This window comes from Cryptomeria japonica, chromosome 3 (assembly GCF_030272615.1).
Source record: "Cryptomeria japonica chromosome 3, Sugi_1.0, whole genome shotgun sequence".
Taxonomy (NCBI): domain Eukaryota; kingdom Viridiplantae; phylum Streptophyta; class Pinopsida; order Cupressales; family Cupressaceae; genus Cryptomeria; species Cryptomeria japonica.
The window spans coordinates 771,335,112-771,358,973 of NC_081407.1; the positions used below are offsets into that span (position 1 = coordinate 771,335,112).

At 37.7% G+C, this 23,862-nt stretch overlaps 1 protein-coding gene across 1 annotated transcript in view; it reads right to left on the bottom strand.

The window, feature by feature from the left end:
* LOC131075245 (protein farnesyltransferase subunit beta) overlaps positions 1-23,862 on the bottom strand; it is a 173,355-nt gene that overhangs the window by 79,107 nt on the left and 70,386 nt on the right. The window contains exon 7 of the mRNA XM_058012077.2: positions 19,213-19,264. Coding sequence (XP_057868060.1) covers positions 19,213-19,264 — 52 coding nt within the window. The remainder of the gene's footprint in view (positions 1-19,212; positions 19,265-23,862) is intronic.

Consider the following 23,862-nt stretch of genomic DNA (forward strand, 5'->3'; position numbering starts at 1 on the left):
TATTAATTGCTTTCATCTTTTAAATAATCATTGTCTTTCATTAAAAACAATTAAAATGGGGCTCATTTATTAAAGTATCTCAATTTAAATCAAAATAAGCCAAATTGGGGAAAAACGACCCTACTAGGGATTAAAAAACCTCACCAAAATCACTTTAAAATCACCAAGTATCCCCCTTAGGGAAAAATCGATCCTAGTCTGGATGAAAAACCGGACTCAAAATTTATCAAATGTGCATAAAAATGGGCTAGGGGAAAATCGATATGAGTGTGGAATGAAAATTCCACTCAAAAATTAAGTCATCACCCAAAAATACCCCTCTGATGGAAAAACGACCTCAGTCTGGATAAAAATCCGAACTCAAAATTATGAAATGCACTCTCAGTGGAAAACTACTATGAGTCTGGACAAAAATCCTCAAAAACTTGTCACAAATGCCTAGTGGAAAATCGACCCAGGTGTGGAATGAATGCAAACGTCATCAACAACCTTGTCCATACCTCCCTAGTGGAAAAACGTGAGTAGTGAGGCCAAATCCTAACACTTAGTCAACTTTTAAGGCTTCCAGGGGAAAAATGACCCTAGTATGGATTCACAATGGTGGAAAAATGGAGCAAGTATGGATTTCAAGGGAAATCCATGTCGAGTTTGGATTTTGAGTGGGGAAAACCATGGGTAGTCAGGAATATGAGGGGAAAAGCACCTCTAGCATGGAATTTTGACCTTTTAACCCTTAGAATATGGATTTTACTCCTGAAAATGATGATTATTCCACTCAAAACCACTTTGAAACACTGAAACTTAATAAAACTCAACTGGACTTAGGCGAATTCATCAGAAATTGGAGCGTAACACAAGGAAAACTATCGGGATAAAGTGCGAAATCAACTTGAATAATTCTCTAGGAGCGAGAAAATAACTCCAAAGGCCTGAAAATACCTCAACACTTAAATTCACCGACGTGGACATTAAAAAAACACTTTAACGCTCCAAAAAGGGTCTACACTTAGACAAAACTAGGATCATTTATAAATCTCAATTTTCACATGCTTGATCCTATAACTTCAAAAACCCTAAACGGCACTAGGCATGATCAAAACTCCGAGACTCGGGCACTAAAAACGCAAAATTGCCCACTAAGCAGCCAAAACCCTAACCTAACAACACAGAAAGCAGGAAAAGAGGGGGTCCCCGTTAGCAATGGGGCGATGTGTGAAAAGGTGACAACAAGACATCATACCATGGCTGTAACACTGCATTCCTTTGCTCAAACTTAGAAATGCAATGCTAGGGACCTGTCTTGTATCACCTTTAGTAAAGGATATGATTGTCATCAAATGTTTTTCCAACCACATTACCTTTGCAACTCTTGTAACTAAGATATAGAAGTCTTTGCATAACGTTTGCTCACCCAAAAAGATGTCCAATCTTCTTGACTTCATGATGCTAGAGGCTTGTAGTATAACATCATTCATGTCTTCTTCAACTTGCTTGTAGCTAGATATCCAAAATATCATAACATAGTTAGTCAAAAAATATTGATCATTAAAACGATACCTCTTTTGCTTCCCAGATCTAGCATCAAATATCCCAAGTCGACTATTTTCATTTGATCATCACCCACTACATTTCCAAGAAGGGGCATCAAATTAAACCAATTTATTATCAGTTTAATGTCCCTCAACACAAAGAAATCAGATCTGAGAGTAATTATTTCCTTTCATTACAAATTCATCAAAAAATGTATGCACAAATAGAGAGATTGAAACCTAAATTGTTTCCCAACACCATAAACTGAAACTTATCATTGATATTAGAATTTGCTACAGAAACACATAGATATTACACTCATCTTCATGGACAGCAACTTCTAACAAATCCTAGATCACCAACTACAAATCTACACCAAACAGGATGTGTTTGGACTCTGGAGTGTGCAAATTACCGGAAACTGCAAAGAAACTTATTGAAACCCCACTAAACTTGCACAGTTTGATCACAACACTTACAAATAAGGTATGGACAGCCACACAATAGCAAACCCACAACCACGCACCCAAAAAGAACTTCTCCAAATCAAAATGGTGACAAAATTAGTGCAACTACTCAAAATCGCACTTCAAAAGCAAAATATTGAAAACTGTCGACACTACCAAATCATTTAGGACATGGTAACCTCTGTGTGAAATTGTTCTTCAGTAACCCTGGGTCTTCCAACCTTAGACTACCCCGAAAACCTTGAACATCTCGTCCAAAAGTCCCCTGCTCCACTAGTTTATCAACTACTAAAGAAACAAAACCAAAGCTTTGTCAAAATATGCGAATAAGAATGCCGAATTTGTGAAATCACCTTCAAATATATAGAGGAGCAAACCCAAACAATCCCCTTCTGAAAAAATAAAATAAAACAATTTCCATTAATTTCCCTCCAAATATTATTTCCAAAATATCCTATGCAAGATTCCAAACTAAAATTAGAAAACATCTTCCACTATGACAAGCTGTCATAACTATCATGGCCATTAATGCCTCATGAGTTGGCTCCACTAGAATAATAATGAATTTAATATTTATTTGTCCAAAAGATATGAACCGAGCTTGGATAAAATAAATATTAAATAACTATTTTTCCTCAATGTATCCCGTCAAAGTGGACTTACTATTTTTGCCAATGGGGACTTACTCTATTTAGGGTGTGTTATTTATGGAAAAAGGGAGATGACACCATGCTTGTACAAACTGCCTTTCATGCCAAAAATGAAGGAAACCAATGGTATATTGATAGTGAACGCTCATGTCACATGACACGGTACAAGGGAAAATTTCTCACTTTGAAGGAAGTGAATAAGGCTTGGTCAAATTTGGGGATAATGCTATAGCAAGGATTACTGGAAAAGATACCCTTAGCCTTGATAATGGAAAGACGAAAACAGAAAACACCTTTTTTTAAGGTTTGAAGCATGATCTTCTTAGTGTTAGTCAAATGTGTGATTAAGGACATACCATCACATTTCATGCTCAAGGTTGTGAAATAGGAAGGCAAGAACAAGAAAAATAGTTACAAATGCAAATACAACAACAAACAATCTATACATCTTCAGTGAGATCAAGTGACAAAAATGCCATATGCAGCAAATAGATGAAAGCTGGTTATGGCATAGAAGAACGGATCATGAACTTTGATAATCTGATGAAAATCAGGGCCAAACAAGCCATGAGAGGTATGCCAAAGATTGCTAAACCTTCAAACACTCTTTGCAAGCAATGTCAGCATGAGAAATAGACGAGCAATCTTCAATTCAACAACAAAGCCATTGGAGCTTGTCAATACAGAAATCTGTGGGCCTACAAGAACACAAAGCTTCCAAGGTGAAAGTTTCTTTGTGTTGCTTATTGATGATTACTCTAAAATGACATAGGTAACTTTCCCAAAAAAATTTGAAGCATTTGAGAGATTTAAAGCATTTAAAGCCTTCATTCAAAAAGACCGGTTTGAAAATCAAGTGCTTGAGATCAGATCGAGGACATGTTTTGACCTTAAAAAAATTTAAAGAATTTGTGAGCAGCATGGAATAAAGAGAGATTTTTCAGCTGCAAGGACTCCACAACATAATGGAGTTGCAGAAAAGAGGAATTGAACCATAAAAGAGATGGCTAGGACAATGATGAATAACGCTAATCTATCAAACATGTTTTAGAGAGAGGCAGTTAACACAACAATCTATATTCTGAACAGAGGGCAAATCAGAGTCAACAATAGCAAAACACCTTATGAATTATTGAAGGGTAGACCAGCAACAATTAAATACTTCAAAGATTTTGGAAGCAAGGGCTACATAAGAAGAGATGATAGGGATTTGGAAAAATTTAACTCCAAATATTGTTGGTTGAAAATTTTGTACACTTGGGTAAATATACAAAATAGTGGTTTCAACCACAGCATACGAGTAAAACTCTCCTAATTAAGGGAAGGATCCCCCTATCTAACTACAACTTTGAAAATAAAATGGGATGGAACAGCAATATTTCTTCTTCTTTCAAGAAAGACAATATCCTTTTCTCTTCACAGAAAAAGATAGCGATTGAATATAAATAGTAGTAACTGATTTCAGGTGAAACAAGAGAAAGGAAATGAAGTTTCCTGAAAGCGCAAAGACTTCCGTCACTTCCTTCGGGACGGGACAGCAACATCAAGCTCAAAGACTTGATTATGTGAAGTCCTATCTACCCTTTGCTATACTAAATTTTACAACGAATAAAAGACAACGGCTCAAAGACTGAAATAATCTATTCTTTCAACACAAAAACAAGAACTAATGCAAGTTCAAAGACTTGCTGCTATTTCTTATTGAACAATAATTTTTCCCTCAAGAATAGACGCAAGCTCAAAGACTTGCTGCTCCTTCTAGAGATTTTCCTATTTTAATTAATCTTCTCTACTTGCAGCTCAAAGACTTCAAATCAAATTTAGACTAAGCTCTTTTAGAAACACTTTGCCTGGAAGAAATAAAAAGATTCAAACTCAAACATGTAGCTCAAAGACTCAAAACTTGAGTAATCCTTCCTTATTATTCTTCAAAAACTTTCAATTCATATACATAAGCTCAAAGACTTCTTGCTGTAAATTTGGCAGAGTTTTTGCTTGCTTTCCAAAAGATATCTATTACAATAGACCCCCTCAAGTATTTATAGGAGAGGAGTCATGAGAAAAAGGTGGGAGCATCCTAACTAACTTGAGAAATTATCTCAACCACCAAGACTTATTCAATAACTAACTTTGACTTATTCCAACTACAGTCCTAACTGAAAACAACTTGTAGTTGCCTTACATGTAATTACAAAAGTGCAAGTTATGTGTCAACTTGCATTTTACAAAAAACACTTTTACATGTAACTTGTCAAAACAAAATTACAACTAAAAACTACAAAAGCAAGTAAATACAACTAAGTGTTGAAAAACACTTAAGTTGCTGCACATGAAGACACGAATCCTCTAAACTTCTGGATGCTCATTTGTAGTTTTTCGGGATTCGGTTCATGGGTGTTCTTGGCAACAACCATGGTCTTCACAATAGTGTCGTGACACCACAGGAGCGTAGAGTTGTTTCTATCCAGGATGGACTGGATTTCATGCAAAAAGGCTTGGTGTTTCATCAATATCTGAATAGAAGCGGCCGAGAATTGTTCGCTCCTCCATTCATTGTGAATCCTCATCTGTAAATCAGCAAGAACTTCTTCCTCTGGAATCAGCTCTCCATCCTGACTTACTATGTTGCAAGAAGCTCTTTCACAATATGAAACAATATCTCAGAAAACTTCACCCCAGAATCTCATTGCATCACCGATCTCCTCATTGAGGGATTTAAGAACAAGGGCCTTATTTTCAAGCAGCTCTTCAAACTCCAAGTACATGACCCTAGAAGAAATGATGGCATGCTCCTGTAGAACACTCAACTATTGTTGAGGCATGGTACACCAGATTGTCAAGCTTTCTTCAAAACTTTCCAAATTCTTTTTGAAAGTGTCGGAAGTCTGATCTAGTTTTTCCTCAGCAATTTCCAACGTAGACATCATTTGAAAATGTCTTTTATCACCTGTGTACATAGATCATGAAGTTGATAAACCCAGGAATCCACTGCTTGCACTTTTTGAGCAGCCCTTTCCACTCTACGAATTGATTCTTGGGAACTAGAAGAACCTATGGAGTTACTCTCTTCAGCAGCAGGTATTGTAATCTTATGAACGGCCACCAGAAGTTGTTGGTTTTCTTCTTCTAGCTTGTACTTCTTTGCTAGAAGTTCATCACACCTTTGCACCAATGAAGCAACGGAAAACTGAGCATCATGTTTAATGACCTCATGCGTTTGTTTGCCCAAGTCTATCTTCATAACTCTATAATCAGCAGCTGACATTTCTTCAAGTGGCTTGTCTGCAATAGGTTCCACAATTTCAGCTACCTTCATTTTGTTGCTGTCGACAGTCACTCTAGAGATAGTTTTAGCCTTCTTAGCAACTTTAGATCTGGATTGTTTTAGTTGTTGATAATCAAAGGCATCAGGCGAGATTTCTTGCTTCTTCCTCTTTGGAGTAAAAGAGTTGAGCCATGGAGGTAAAGTCATCAACCTCCCCTCAGTAGCAGTTGTAGGCAAAGGAGAAGCAATTTCTGTTTGAATTACTGTGGTCGCCCTGGGAGGAACATCTGTTTGGACAGCGACCATGTTTTGCTCAGTTACCAATGGGCATGTAGATTGCCTCATAAACTCTTCAAAATCAGAAGTGGAAGTATCAATTTTTGATAGCTGTATGCAAGTAGGAATATCCTCAGGAACTTCCACTACACTCTCTTGTTGATGATCAGGAGGTGGCTCGTATGCTGAAATGGGAATGGCATTCTGAGGAGATTCATCCACAAGCAAATCAGGAGGAGAAAGAGGTGTCTCAATGGAAACCGGGGGAATTATCTCATCAGGTGAGTTTGAAACTGGAGACTTAAGAGCATCATCAGATTGCTGCCCCTCTTCTGGATTATCTAGATCAACCACCTGAACATGAAATCATGATTTCTCTTTCCCACGAATTGTTGTCTCTTCAGGAGGAAGCACTACTGCTCGACTAACCCGCAACTTGATCCTTGTGCCCGAAGACGATGCACCCTCCTTATTGTCTACCTGAATCTCAGACTTACGTCCGAGAGGTCCTGTAGAATCATCTTCTTTTCCAACCTTGATTTTTATAAGTCTAACAGCATTACTTTTCAGCCATGCGTTAGTATTAGCCAAGATGGGCTGAAATCTTTTAAGGATGGATATGCACTCTTTGTGTGACTATTGGATCAAAGGAAGTGGAGCTTCCTCAACCCTCCGCAAAATGTATTCAAGATCAAGTATGTGCCCATCATCAATCATCCCTTGTGGGATATCCACCAAGTTCAAATCAACAATTTGCTCAACAGTGAGGCTGCAGTAATCCATCTTTAGAACTTCAACTTCTGTGTGGAGATCTACCCAGATGTCTTCAATGCGATGCATGTGCACAAAGGATTTCTTGATCTTCTCCGTCATACCCCTGTAATCAAAATCAGCTCTAGGTTTAAACCTTTTGAGCTTGATTTCCTGCAATTCAGTCTCCATGGCCTTAGCCTTCACAAATGCGACAAGGGAATACCGGCCAATTTTCAATGGATTTGTGGTAGAGATACCCATTCCAACCTTGTGTCTAGCAGACTGAAAAGTGTGGACAGCCATGATCTGTCTTCCCAACTCCATAAGAATGCATCTTGGACTCTTCTGAAATGCAGCCTGCTGAGTCTCAAAGGCAACTGGTCAAAATATTCCCAAACTGGTATAAGTGAACGATCACCCTTGGTAGAGAGACCTGGAAAGTGTCTAAGTGATGCTGCCAAGTATACCAAGTATGAGTTCATGTAGAAGGTCATGGTGGAAGGTATTGCTGCAAGTTGTTCGCACAAGGCATCGCTGATGACTTCTCCCCATGAAATGTGATGAGACTGCCTAATGAACATAATGAACTGGTACATCCATGGCTCAAAGACATTGGAATACTCAAGGCCCATCATCCTGCTGAGAAGGGTTATAGTGTCTCCTATCTCCCATTTGAAATCGCAGCGGTACAACTTTGCCCACCTTGAGAAGGAGGCTCGTGGCTCTTGGATCCACCTATTGATGTGTCGTTTGCAATCCTTTTCCCTCTTCATGTAATACTCTGTTGCACTTTCTTTGGAGATTTCCATATAAACTGGTGCAGGAGGTATTTTGAAGACCTTCTCGATCGTATCTGCATCAAGACGGATTATAGCTTCGCCATCATCATTTTTTATGACTCTTGTTTCTCTGTCAAAAAGATGGGCGCAGGCGAGAACAAACTCAGGTTCTAGGGCAGCCACCGAGAAAGATGATGCATGGTGGATATGGTTGTCCAACAGTCGCTGCAAGTTATTATCCTGTGAATCTTCCACCCTTTTAACAAATTCGGACATATCCACGTGCCCTATTTCTGTGTCCCGGATACGATCCAAAGGAGAGGAAACCTGTGAAGGTGCAACCTCGTTCTAATATTTGTCATATTTGTATTTCATCTTCTTTGAAGTTGGAGATATCGGCAAATTTGACATGGATTGAGAACCTGGAATGTTGTGATGAAGACTTAAAAGAGTTAAGGCAACATCATAGTCAGCTGCAAACAACATTCTTCCACCTTAAAATGGGAATTCAAATGGGAAAAACTTCGATTCTCGAACTTCACGATTTTGTGAGAGGAAGAGGGGAAATATATGGAAATGGGAAAATCTTGACTTTGACCAATTTCCGATCTTGGGGGAATTTTTGCAAGTATACAAGTTGGAAAGAACACACATGCAGTCGGGGTTTTAAAACCCAAATGCAAGTACACTTGTAAATTTGCAAATGGAGAAATGGATGGAAAATGAGAATTTGACTTGCAGAAAATGACAGAAATGGAAACTACGGATATGGGAAAAATTAATGGACAGAAATGGGAAAATTCAGGAATGTCATTTTCATGAAAATGGGAAGAACTCTTAACATGTAATCCGGTTCTAAAAACCCGAATTTGCAAGAAAGGGGTATTTCACACTTTTCAACTTGGAATTTTAACCATAAAATGGTTAAATTCCTTAACCGTATGGGAAGAACAAGAATTTCCAACCAACTTGTAATTGGGATTTAAAATCACAAATACAAGTAAAGAGGGAATTTGGGAAGAACAATGCAATTCAAAAATTGCATACCAAGGGGAAGATCTCTCTCACAAAAACCGATTTTTGGGGGAAGAACAACATATGTACAAAAATGCAACTAAGAAAGAAAACTAAGAAAACAAGAAAATAATAAAAATGAAGGAAAGAAAGGAAAGAGAACATACCTTTCTTCAAACTGAAAATGCTTCTCCAAAAATGCAACAAACTTGGAATGGAGAAGAATATCCAATAAATAGAGACAAACTGCAACACTAAACCCTTGCCACGTTTTGGAAAAAACGTTTTATGTGGAAAAACATGGCAGCAAACAAATGCAAAATGGCATAGAAAATGCTTGGATCCTTCTTAACCCTCAACGCCTTGGTACTCCTAGCCAAAACGATTCATCTCCTTGAAGATTCGTGGCATCCCAAAGGGTAAAAAACGTGGTTTTTTGGAAAAACGTGGTGCTGTTATGAAGCTAAAAACCAGCAAAAACAACCTCCATGTGGCGTGAAAAGTGTCCAAGAATGCATGAAAATAGGGTAGAAACCAAAACGCCTTCCTCCTCCAACAAATCTTCCACAAAATTTGCTTTGCAAAGTTCAACAAAAACGATTTTCTTGCAAATCGGGTTTTTGGGAGAAAAAGACAAGTTCGAAATGCATAAGGGAATGAAAATCGGGTTTTTTAGAACATATGATAAGTTCTAATTTTCACTTTTGCAATCATAAAGCCAAAATTGGGTTTTTTGAGCCAAATAGCAAGTTTTATTTTTGAATTTTTCACTTACAAAGCAAATTCGGGTTTTTTGAGCCAAACTGCAAGTTTAAAAAAGTCAAAAATGCACTTTGTGTAAAATCAGGTTTTTTGGAGAGAAATGCAAGTTTTAAATACTTGTAAAAGGGAAATAAAATCCCTACAACAAGTTATACTTTCATGCACATATGTAATGGGGATTTAAAATCCCTATTACAAGTAAAAACCATTAAAGTAGGGGTTTTTAGACCAAACTGCAAGTTTACTTGTAATTTAGCTAAAAAATCCCTATTTTAACTAAACAAGACCAAAATCAATAAAAATAATAAAAACAATAAAAGGGAAATTTAAAACAAATTACAAGTATTCATTCTTGAATAAAAGTGCAAATGTGATAAGCCAAAAATTCCCCTACAAAGACCAAAACAATGAATATCATTAAAACTTGCAATTTGAAAAAAATTCTCCACCTGTAGTCGGGATTTTAAAACCTGAAATTGAAGGAAAGACATAGCAAACGAACCCAGAATTTGACGAAATTCGAAACGTAGTTCGAGGATAGACTAAGGGTTAAGCCAGTCCAAGGATTAGTCGAAAATCTGCCTCGGGAAGTGTGCCAGAGTAAAAAATTTATTTTTCACAAAAATTTCATGTAGTGGTCCTTCATTTTTGGAAACAAAGATGAGGACAACAAATATGATGAATGTATCGTCCTTGATTATTCGTCAAGAACAAGGCTTATGCATGTTACAATAAAATATTGCACAAGATTGCAGAGAGTGCCAATGTAAAATTGGATGAAGAAAGGCATCAAAAGGAGAAAGCACAAGAAAATGATCACCCACAGGAGCCAAGCTGCAAGGAAGAAGAAGAAGAGGAAGAAGAAGAAGAAATAGAACGTCAAGATACAAATGGACCATCTATATTTGTCCAGAAGAATCATTCAGAAAATCTAATTCTCAGTGATAAAGATACTGAAGTACATACTAGAAGACGATTAAAAAGTGCATTAAAACATGCAAACTTCTCCTTGCTATCTAAAATAGAGCCTAAAAATTTTGCAAAAGCTAACAAAAAGCAAGCGTTGGATTGATGTTATGAATGAAGAGTTGAGTCAAATTGAAAAGAATGAGACATGGGAACTCATTCCAAGACCAAAAGATAAGAATGTGATTGGTACCAAGTGGGTCTTTAGGAATAAGCTAAATGAATGCAGTCAAGTGATAAGAAACAAAGCAAGGATAGTTTGTAAAGGTTATGCACAAGTTGAAGGCATTGATTTTGAAGAAAGCTTTGCTCCTACTGCAACGTTAGAAGCTATTCAAATGTTTTTGGCATTTGCTTGTTTCACAAACTTTAAAGTCTACCAAATAGATGTTAGTCAACCTTTCTCAATGGAAATCTACAGGAAGAGGTATACATTGAACACCTAGAAGGGTATCAAAAACTAAGGATTATGTGTGCAAGTTGAGGAAAGCACTCTATGGGCTAAAACAAGCCCCTAGAGCCTAGTATTTAAGACTTGACAAATATCTACAACAACTAGGCTTCAAAAGAGCAATTGCTGGTAGCAATCTCTACATTAAGACTACAGGTGAAAATCAATTGATTGTTGTGGTTTACGTAGATGACATCATTTTTGGAGGTGTCAGTGTCTGTTTTATCATCTACCAAACATTAGAATAAAGTACCCAAATATAATTTATCCTCTCTTGAAAAATCACCGAGTATGCTAAGATTGCTAGAAGATCATATGGTGATTCCAAGGTTTCTTTAGTCAATTCTTGACGTGTGGATAAGCTCAATGGGCGTTGTGATTTGCTGGTAATACACAAAGGAACTTACACTTGGCTTGTTCAATTCACAATGAAGGTTTAAACAATGAAGCTCTATCATTCAGGACTTGGATCATGAAAAACTGAAAAGGAGACAAGGGTTTAGAAGTTCTAATCTATTCCTAGGAATTCCAAAGATGGTATTGGTTTGATGACCTCAATAAACCACACTTTGCTTCGCCTCATTCATGACAACTACACAAAGTGGGTGCAATCTTCAAGGGACGTGCTTATGATTTGGAAGTTAAACATGCACAAAGGAAAGCTCAGACTAACTTTGCACAATGAATGAAAATCATCCATTCACCAAAAGTATGAGCGGAGATACACCATAAACCAATACTTATCAGATCTTTCATTCAATCTAACATGAAATAAATTCTAACTAATGTGTTGAAGAAATAGAAAACCTCGCCAATCATTCAAATAATAGAGATTACAAAGCCTTAAGAGAAAGCACACAAGTATTATATTATCTGAAAATGACCTCGCGACAATGTTTCAAAAACCTCACACTCTCCAAATGAGATGAGGCAACCTTATATAGTAGTCAAGAAAATATGAACGGCCAAGATTGAACAATGATCAAGGGCCCAGATTGAAAGATTGAAACCCTAATTAGGGTTTCCCAAAACTAACTACCCCTCGACCAGTGAGAAAATTACATTTGGGGACACCTGTCCTTGCTAAATATGAACCAAAAAAGAAAATAGAAGGTTGTTGCATTGTGAAGTGTGCCCTCTAGAAGCTTTTGTGGATAAGTCAGGTTCATTGAACTTGGACATGCTGACTTGGAACAATCTGACTAGTTGGAAGATGACAAGGCACCACCTCAACGTGTTGGATATCTTCCTTGAATTCTCCAATTTGTGTGAAGAAATCGTCGAAGTATGGAAATTTGTTTCTTCTTGTCACCATCTAATTCTAATTGGGAGCTTGTCTTTAATTCTCTAGGAGATGAAATCCTTCAAGAACTCGGAAATTTATTTCACTTTTCCATATCTTCACCAAGTCTGAGGATCTGTCTTTCTTGATATCTTGAAATTCTTTCAAGTGCCTTGAATTTGGAGAATTTCTCTATGCCTTCACCACAATGGAGGAATTTGGAGTTTTCAATGAAATAGTTTTTTCCATGCTTAGCGAAAATTTGGCCATCTTTATGCTCGGATGAACCTTGCTCGTGGTCCTATCTTCAATTCTGAATTTGGCTCGAAACTCCATTTGTGTTTTCTGCGATAATCCCGCCTTAGCTCTCATCCAAAACCTGCAAAACCAAATAAATTAAGTTAGAATCTTCATTTTCAGCGTGAATTTTGATGGTTTGATAGCTAAGTATATCATGATTTTCACTCTTTCTCCAATACTTGGCCTTAAAATGGGGTTTTTCAACACTTGCATATTCTGGAAATCTCAAGAAAATCCCTTGAATATAACCAAACTCGGGAAGCTGCATTTCTGATTTCAATCAGAAATCAGAACTAAGTCCAACACAACTTGATTGAGATCATACTGACTTGTTCACAAGGCAAAGAATGAGAAAGAAGAGAAGGATAATCTGTTGGATTCATTCTTTCTTTTTAAAAGTTTGAAGAAAACCAGGTTGAGAACCCAATACTCTGCCCATAGAATCCATTTTCACCTTTGGAAGAATGAGGAAGAAGGGAAAAGAAGCTTCCAAGGAGGTAAAATCAGAAAATTAATGAATTTGCCCTCCAATCAATCAAGGTTCTTCCAAAATCTGTGTGCAAACTCGTGGAAAATGGTTGAAACCTCGGACATATACTTGAAATTCTCTTGAAATCTTCTTTCAACCTGCAAAACTCTTAAAAACTCTCTCAAAATGTCCTTCGCCTGCATAAAACCTCTTAGAAACTCTCTCCACTTGCTATCCAAAACTCGAACTTTATGTGAGAAAATGAAAGAATGAATTGTATTTGTATTGGAGTTCGAATTCTTCACAGAAGCTCTTCTAAAATTTGTTTCTAATTTGTCCTTCATACATCAAACTTGGACATTCAGTTAGTGAGCTCGATTTGAATCACTTAAAAAGTCTCCAATTTCGATGCTCAATTGAACTCAGTCCTTTATGTTAATTTTATCAGATTTGAGAATGCTAAGGGTTATTTTATTTATCAAAGAACTTCTTTTATCATATATTGATTTGATCTCTTTTGAATATAAGCAAGTAAGAAACAACAATCAGAATTTATGATTTCTATTTCAATGAATATGTAACAGCAATGTCCATTTTTTGTGCAGGCCGGCTTGTTCAATATTTCCGATTTCTATATTGTCCCTTAACCGCAGCTATACACCATATATACAATGGTGTGGAGGCATGCCTACGTAGAGGCATGCCTCTACGTGGAATAGCATCCACGTAGAGACATGTGTCTACGGAGACATGTCTCCATGAACCTGTGAGGGTTAGACCGATAAACATTAAAGACAATACGCTAAGATGCAAGATGGTATAATTAACCAATTCGACTTTAAGTCGACTAATGTTTGTCAAGCGATTAAATGTAACAAGTCGATTATATCGACTATTGGTTTTAATAAACATATTTAATAATCAGCTTTTTCTTTATTACAAAGATGTATGTATATATTATATATACATATATATCAATAATGTAAATCACAAACATTATTGTATATATAGATATATAGATACATATATACATTTGTATTATATATTAATATATGAGTATTAAATCCAATCATCAATTACAAATACTTCAGTGACAACACATATAAGCTAATTTAACATAACTTGCAAGGATAAAGCAACTATCAAATGCTTAAGGCCAATTGGCCACTTAAGCATTTGATTTCGACGATCAGAATTATCTAACCGAAGCTACACAACATTAACACTTTAAAGGCAACTTCTGTCTTCATTTTGAATCTAACTTGATCCCTTAAGAAACTTTCTATTTTGAATTTTGAGTTGAGTTGAATCACTTAAGAAAGTTCTGATTTCTAAAATGAAAGTTTCTATTTTGAATTTCAGTCTACAAATCGAACTTAATCTTCAAATTTCCATGTTGAAAAACTTTCTAAATTTGCCTTAAGTTCGAACTTGATCAAGATCTTTGCTGACATCATATGGGAATATTCCTTTATTCCAAATTTGACAAGTTCCTCATGAGGGCGGACTTCATTGATTTCATTCTCCAAACTTGGGCAGATTTTGTTAAGTTTGTGAACCATTTTCTTGATTCATATCCAATCAAGGGCAGACTTTGTGAGTTTCTTTCCCAAGTAGGAAGGCGGACTTTGTTGAGTTTGTGCACCACATATCATGCTAGGGTGGACTTTTTTCATCTTATGCACTCAACCTCTTCATAGGGCGGACTTTGTTGAGTTCATGCCACTCCTATCTAGCTTCAAGGCAGACTTTATAATGTTTGTGCACTCAACCTCTTGATAGGGCAGACTTTATCATCTTTGTGCACTCCAAAACCTTTCCATCTAGGGTGGACTTTACTAAAATCAGGAACCATAGACTTGCAGGGTGGGCGGACTTTACTAACTTTGTGCACCATTTACCACCTCCAAGGCCGACTTGACTGATTGCCTAACTTTATACCCTCTCTCTAGGGCGGACTTTATCATGTTTTAGGAACCTTTCTCATGCTACCTCCACACCTCTGGGCGGACTTGAGAAACTTCATGGCTCAACTCCAAGCCGGACTTCACCAACTTTGTGACCCACTTTCATGACTTCCAACGTGGACTTTGTGAAGATTGCCCACCAACTCATGGCGGACTTTGCCAACTTCAAAAACCAAGACAAGGGCGGACTCCATGAACTTCATAACCCATTGCTTCATTTTCAAGGCGGATTTCACCAAAATCAGGAACCAAGGAGGGCGGACTTCATGAATTTCAGGAACCACATGATCAAAACTTGAAATCTCCATAACTTGTGCAATTTTTACCAGATCATCTTGAAATTTGAAAACCACCTCTCATTTATCGATCAAGTTCCTCAAGATCCCTAAAATTTAGGAATTTAGCTTTTTGGGTCAAAACTTGGATTTTGGGAGGAATTTGTCGATCATTTCAATGTATTTCAGTGTGAACAATGCAACTACAAACCCTAGATATGCTTTCCAAAAATAGAAAAAGCAAGGTTCCCTAAAAAATAGGAACAACTTTCTAAAAATAGCCATTTTGGGGATCGTGCTCAAAATGACAAAAACAAAACTTCCTAAAAAATAGGAAAAAGCAAGAAAGCAAAACTTTCCAAAAATAGAAAGTTGTCCAAATTAGCTCAAATCAATTGCGATCTTTGTCCTTTGGGCTTTCTAGACACAATGACAACGTCTAGACTCTTTCTAACCATGGCTTGCAAACATTGACTCATAATGTTCAAAACTCAAGTCGCTCAAAACTAACAAACTTGGCAATACTGACATAGGAAGGTCACAAGGCTCTAACAAAAACCCTAGAAAGCAAGAAAAAAGGAGGGTCCCCATTTGCAATGGGGCGATGTGTGAAAAAGGTCACAACAGGAGGCAGTACTAACAAAATGTGTCAAGAGTTTACAATGGAAATGCAAAATAAGTTCAAAATGTCTATGCTTGGTGAGTTATTATTCTTTCCTGGTTTACAAATTTCTCAATCTGACAAAAGCATATTTATCTCACAAACCAAGTACATAAAAGAGATTTTGAAGAAATCTAGGATGGAAGATTGCAAACCAATAAGCAGACCCTATTAGAAACATGGTTGTTGTTGCATCAAAAGATCGACCTATTAATGCCCGATACAACCGTGAAATTTAATGAATCCACTAGAAGCATTTAAGCCATGTCGTAAACCTAAGCACTACACTACACAACACAAGGAAACCAAGAGCGCACACCTTGCAACAATCCCCCCCCAGTGCAAGCGAGGGGTTTCAACCCATTACCTGGGCATTGATACCACTTGTTAGAAACATTGTTGCCATTGCACCAAAAGATCGACCTATTAATGCCCGATACAACCGCAAGATCTAATGAATCTGCGGGAGGCGGTTAAGCCATGTCACAAACCCGAGCACTACACTGCATAGCACAAGGAAACCAAGGGCACACACCTTGCAACACACCCATGGTCACAAGCTAGAAATCAAGCAAGTACGATGAATCTCCTAAAGCAAATCAAACACTATGTAGGTCAATGATTGGGAGCCTATTGTGTAACAACATCAAGGCCAAACATTATGCAAACAGTAGGCATGGTGGCACATTTGCAAGCAGCTTCAATAGAAACTCATGTGCAAGTAGTCAAAAGAAAATTCAAATATCTAAAGGGCACTTTGGACTTTAGTTTGTGGTATCCAAGAGGTGAAGATTTCACTCTAGTAGCATATACAAATGCGGATTGGGCAAGCAATGTTGATGATAGGAAAAGTACAAGAGAAAGAGAATTTTTTCTTGGGAACAGTCTAGTGCCTTGGTTAAGCAAGAAACAACCTTTGGTTTCTTTATCCACAATAGAGGCCAAATACATAGTAGCAGCACCATGTTGCACATAATTTCTTTCAATGAAGAAGACATTGAGGGACATTAAGGCAGAATATGGTCATCCAATCTCAATACTTTGTGACAACACTAGTGCAAAAATATCTCAAAGAATTCTATTATGCACTCCAGAACAAAGCATAGCCCTATCAAGTATCATTTCTTAAGAGAACAAGTAGCAAAACAAAATGTTAACTTGGGGTAAATTGCCACAAAAGTACAGATTACAGATATCTTCATCAAGCCCCTTCCAAAAGAGACTTTTGACTGTCTAAGGCAAAATTTGGGTGTGATATCCTTCTCATCTAATCACTAAATTCTGAACAAGAAGAACAAATTCAGGGGAGCTAATAATTGCATTATCTTCGAGCTCTAAGGAGAAAACAACTCAGAGAAAGATCAGCTGATAAAAATTCTTTATGAGGGCAATGAGCATCCGTTTGCCATTGTTGTCAAAGGGGGAGAATTACTGTAAGGGGGAGAACTACATTCTTGTTGCATTCACAGATTATTCCTTTGCAAGGTTGCCAACAATGACAAAGGGGAGATTGTTGGAAATATTGTTATGATTGATGTCAAAGGGGAGATGAGCAAAATCACTGCCATCATATTGCTGTTGTCAAAGAAGGAAATCATATGCCTTAACATGTAACAATGGGGTTCATATGTGTGAAGGCCAAAGGCCACTAATCGCACCATTCCAATGAAATCATTAATGCCCTTAAAAGAAAGATTTTACCTTAATCAAGGCAGTGCTGGAATCATAAAAATGAAAGACTCTCATGCAAATTATTGGGAATTTATTTTAAATAAAATGATGGGTGACCTCCTTTTTGGAAAATTTAATTTGATATTAATCAAGGCCTCTTGAAAAATGGGCCAACCCTCTTGATGTAGTCATCCCTCTTGGGGAAAATTAAAATAAATTTATCATTCTCAAATGTGGCCAACCTCTTTTGAAGGATCGCCTCTCTTGGGTGAAGAGGCATAAGGAGATTAAAAAGAAAATGGGTTGGGGAAAAAGAAAACAACCAATAAATATAATATTTTTCCTATTCAAGTAGATTTTTGAAGAGGAAAAATTATGTGAAGAAGTTGTAAGTAGATTCTATGAAAGAGATTCAAATGACCATCATCAATTGAAGAAGTAATGTTCAAGAAGGTGAGAATTTTGTTCATTTGGAAATTGGTGCCTCTCCATAGAAGAGATTGGTGTCTCTTGCTAAGTTTGTGCTTAGTAACGGGGATTGGTGTCTCCAATGGGTCGGTGCCTGAAAAGATTTCGTAAGGGATTTTTATTTTTGTGGCTAGATTTGAACAATAAATCCAAGCAATACTTCTTTGTGGTTTTCTCCCGAAAGGATTTCATGTAAATCTTGTGTTTTCTAGTTGTTGGATCTTATGTGATTGCTCTCTTCACATGCCACTTGGGCAACTATTAGGATATGTGCATAAAAGTGGAATAGAATGCAGATTTGCATGTCAATGTTGATTTGAATCAGAAACATGTAAAGCTAAAATGGAAGAAAATCACAAATTTGTAGGATATATCATTGCCATAGAGAGGACAAGGGAAATTGTTTGAAACGCTTGGAATTTATTCTTTATACAACAATTAAGACAGTAGATTCAAGGCCCATGATAACAAGATAGTGACTATTAGCTACATATTAAGAACAGCAACTTGAAAAACCAATTTAGGCCATTTAGTAAAAGGAAAAGGTTGATTTTCTCAAATAAATGGGGAAACTTGATAACTAGGAATATATTGTCCCTAAATTTGACCTCCTTTTCAGCATGGTGAATCACCTTTTATTATTTATGTAATGTTCTATTTCATTGTATTGTAATATCTAGAAGTCACAATGATTGTAATCCACCTATTATTATGTAAAAAATTATTCTGGTTAAAAAATGAAAAAAAGTCGAGCAAAGAAAAAGTCATTTTTTTAAGAAAAATGTTGTGAGTTAATGTCTTGAGTTCCCAAATGGGTTCTTCTGTTGTTATTTAAGTCCTAACATTGTATGCTATGTCTTTTTCTTGGTAAGTCTAATAAATTTTAAAAGCCACGTTTGTATTAATAAAGGATATATCAATATAACAAGTTTTCTTGCCACTATTCTGTCTAATAATAGCTGTCAAGTTTTCTGTGTCACATGGCCTATATTTCTGTCCGTTCCTTCACTTTGGATCAATATAACCATAAAAAATAATGAACAGCACCAGTGTTGTACAACCCAATCCCAAATTGGCAGATTGAAACTATTTTCAAAAACTTCTTTTGGCAAAACAAGAAAGAAGACTGCATGAAAGCAAAACCATCAGATAAGGCAAATACAGTAAACTTATACAGCTTGAAAAAACCCTTAAAACATAGCTTACAGCGACTGCAGTGTAAGAACCTCGAACATCTATTTCACCAGCATCATGCATTCTGCAAAAAATTTGAAAATGATAAAGAGATGGAATAATCATTTCAATCCAAGCTCATTTTTTTTCTAATCAAAATTTATTGTTTTTCAAATTAAAGTTGCAATGTCATTCTGGACACATGTAGATATTTTACTACAAATACGAAAGCCTTGCAGTCATGAATAAAACTGTCATCAAGTTTACTGATTTAGATGACAGGTCAGAACAAATTAAAAACCATAAGATAATGCGTACTAGTATAGTCTTATAAACACAAAACAGAAAATAATCATCCAGGAGCCTGCAATTTTCACTGAGAATGTAAAAGAATTCATATTGGAAGGTACAAAGCGGGTGAACCACTGACATGAACTCAATTATGCTAAAAGTAATGTGCAAAAAGAACTCCACTCACATTGTATCAGGGTAACACTGTGGCACTGGTGTGAAAGGCATGAAAATAATGAACTCTACTCTGGGAAGGAAACCAATTTGGCGAAATATTATGGAAAAGTTATGGTTGTGGAATGTGGAACAAGACTCCAGAGGCCAAGTAACTGGATGGTATGAGACTAGAAAGAATTTTCACCTCAGATAAGCTGGTTAAAGGTTCCGCCATGTGGAATTTTATGTGAAAGTGTAGAAATTTAGTAACAAATAACCCAAGTTGGATGGTTAAGAATGCTCAGTGAGTGCACTCCTGGGAGGACATATAAAATGCAAGAAGAATAAATGATTTTCTTTCTACCACAGTTATGCAGACCAGAATCAGGTACCCAAAACAGTTAACAAACTCAGGCAGCCATACTCGAATATACAGAATAACTTAAGAGCAGAAAAATTTTGAAAGTCCATTACAACAAACTAAAACAATAGCACCAAAAGGTCTGAATAGCATTAAAAACCTACCTTACAAACAATTACAAGGTTGCAGGACACATTCATTTCTTATGACAGATACTTATATATAAAACTGCTGTTATCCTATTCTCATTCTGCAATTCTGAAAGCCTCACCAATAACAACAGGAATGAAAAATGATCTCTTAAAATCACTACTCTCTCGGAGCCCTTCTCTGACTTCTTTTTTTTGAGCTTTTAATAGGTGATATTTTCATGAATATTTATGAGCCTCTTTTTTCTACTCATTGCTTGACCCTTCTTTATTTTGAAACTGCCACCGACATAAAGATATTGTAAGCATTAAAAGCCACCTGACTTCAGTTCAATTTTGGGAAAGCTACCAGCAGAACAGAGTGTCATCAGACCTACGTCAGCCTCTTGCATCGACTATTAGAGGTATTCTTCGTGTTGGGTGCTTAATTATTTTAATTTATCAATGTTATTTGGGCTTTTACTGGATATCGAAGCAGTCTGATTTTGAAATCAGAACTTTGTATCAGTTTATAATAGTAGTTTACTTCTTGAAATGTCAATTTGTATTGCATTTTAAATAAATATTGTAAAACCCAGACGGTAATACCGCCAGAGGTGATCATTTGAATGCATTTTTCATATTGTAACCTGGACATTCCATTGCCAACCATTATAGCATTTTCCTTCAACTCGTTTTGGCATGAACAAGCTGATATTATCAACCATTTTGATATGAATCATGATAAGAAATTCTTCCAGTGGCTTGCATTGCATACAGGCAATCCACTGAAGTGCTGCCTACATGTCATTTACACAATCTGCCAAAGAGGTTTGATAAGGCTGGCTTTATTGCCTACATATTCTGGTCAGCTTGTTGCCATAACATTGTAATTGCATTCATTTAGATTAGTTGTGTGGTTGGAGGCACAGTATGCTCCCACCTTGCCCACTCTGAGATCTGAGTTATCAGGAAGTATTGAAGACATTGCATTGCATCTTTGATATTGCAAAAATCAAAAAACAAGAAAGTAGGGTGCATTGTTACAAGAACAAACGGAACAACTATCAATAGGAAGAGTTCATTCTAATTTGGCTCATCTTTTAATGTGAAAATCACTCAATGGAAGATGTACAAGGATCTAGAGCAATTAAGCACATCTGCAGAGTGAAGGTAATTTAGTCTTTTCATCACACCCCTTTAAGATATGTTTGGCATCGTAGACTTGTGATCTATGCTTAAATTGATTGTTACCTACCATCAAGAAATTGATAATGCATAGATTGTTTGTTACAAAAAGTACAGAATTTAATAATATATTCACTTGACAGCCATCTTAATCTTATCAAATTTGATGAGTATAAAAATTGCAACAAGCTATATCATCAACACGCAACTCCAACAACAAGTAGATCTTAGCGGATTTGAACATGGAGCGTGCACGAGGAGGTGGAGGTGGGACGAGGGTTTCGCTGGGAGAGGATGATGATCCGGATGAAGACGTCGTCTGGTGTCCCTCTGCAGTGGCAAGATCTGCCATCGGTGATGGGTTCTTGCTCAAGGAGATGTATGCGATCCAGGTTGCGGAGATTTCGAAGGTGTTTTTCCTGGTTCAATGGATATGGCAGACTCTTCTCTTTGTGAGGAGGGTCTGTATGGCTTTCTCTTGCTCGGACGGGTGGTGGCCTTTTGGGGGTTTCTAGTTTGAGGGGCATTGTGGAGGCCCTGCTCTCCGTTCCGGCCTATGCTTTGGAGACTGTTGCAGCTTAGATCTCAGATGGCCCTATTTTTTCGTGGAGGTATGATTTCTTGCACCTTTTGCCTTTGGCAAATATGGGGGTTTGTCCCTTGTTTTCATTGTGGACCTTGTGTGTCTCTAGCTCCATCTCTTTCTTGTGGGGTCCTGTTGCGGCTCTGGCTCTCATTGTTCTATCTCTAGTTATTTCTCTGTTTATTTTTAAGAGCATGCAGTTGGTTTTGGTCTGGGAATGGCTTTCCTTCCCCCTTTTTTCCTTCCTTGCTTATTATATTGAGGTGAACGGCGTTTCTATTGAGGGAAAGAGTGGCTGGTTGATCATTGCTAGATGGAGTTTCTTGAGGGTGCTTGTTTCCCTGTTTTCCAAGGCTGGTTAATGTTTTGTTTTCCTCACCAGACTAATAGTTCCTTACCACTTTTATCCTATGGAGGTGGATAATATTTTAGTGATTGTTTGTATGGTGTATGGTTGTTGTGGGCCTCGGTTTTTCTTGAAGGTTTTGGGAGCCTTTTTAAAACCCAGTTTTCTAGTTATCTAGCGTGGTTTAGATCATCTACCATTGGTTCTTGTGGGATTGAACGGCGCTTGGAAGGCTCAGCTAGTGTTCTACTTCTCTTTAGTCCCTATTGAGGTGGGTCCTTTTCCTATGGAGGTGGAAAAGTGCTTTGCTGGTTGGGAGCCGATTTTCAGCTGGATTATCTCTATTGGCTTCAACTTGTGGGTTTTGGGAGCCCTTTCAAAACCCAAAATGTTGCTGGTTTTGGGAGCCAATTCAAAACCCAAATCAAGTTGTGGGAGCCTTGTTACAAGTTATCGTAGCCTAGGAGAACCCTTCTTGTTGGCTAAGGGTGCTTGAAAATCCCTCATTCTGTCTTTTGAGGTCTATCGTTTGCTGACTTAGACCAATTGCTTGGACCAGCCTATTGTTTACCCTCTAGGTGAACAGTTTAAAACATACAGATAGAATGCTTAACGAGAAAAAATAATGCCATAGATACCAGATGATAAGATCAAGCAAATATGAGAGATACTATTTCCATTCATAATCGTGTCCTTTTACAAGTTACCTTCCATGGTATATAAAGGTACCGAGGGGGTGTGAGGGACAACCATCGCACCCGTAACTACCATCCCTCGGTTACATTACTAACAAAGTAAAGTACTACCTAATTAATTACTATTTTATTCTCGTGTTTATTCCCGTACAATATTACCGCCAACATCATCCCCCCCAAAAAACAAGGTCGTCTCCTGACGAGTGCAAAACAAAATGGGATGATTAACAACATAGAATTCAGGACTAAGAATGGGGTGGAGGAAGCGTCCCTGGTGAGGAGGGTGCCGATGCGCGAGGTGCGGTTGTCAAGCGAGCGCGTAACTCATAGCCCTGCTCAGTCCTCAACTTGAGGTCCTACTCCGCAACCATCTGGTGCTCCATCGATGTTTTCACCATCATCGCCACCTCCAAGACCTCTTTATCTTTCTGCTCCACCATCTCTAAGGCACTACCCAAGCGACTTTCCAACATAGCCCTGTCCTCGCGGGCTTCCTCCAACCGTGCCTCCAAGGCATCCTTCGCCGACCTCTGCTGAGCTAACACTGTGTCCAAGGTAGCGCATTTTGCATCCCATCAGGCCTTCTCCCGAGTCAATTACTCTCTGTGCGACTCCTCCATCTACTGGAGTCGAGCAGCCAACTCGTTCTGTGCCCAACACAGCTTCCTAGCGCTAGGTCTCTGTACTCTCAACAATAGACTGCGTCCTCCGCAACTCATGGTAGGTCTCTTGGAAAACCTGCTCTATCCTCCGCAACAATGATTGTCTACTGGTCTCGCCAACCTGCTCGCGGAGGCCCCAATTCTCCAACATTCGTGAGGTCTCCGTAGTAGACCATCCACAGGACTCAAAACACTGCGCAAAGTGTGTTGTGCACCTGCCCCTCATAAACCCGAGGAGCTGCTCCAACTCTTCATCTATCAGGGCATCTCCCT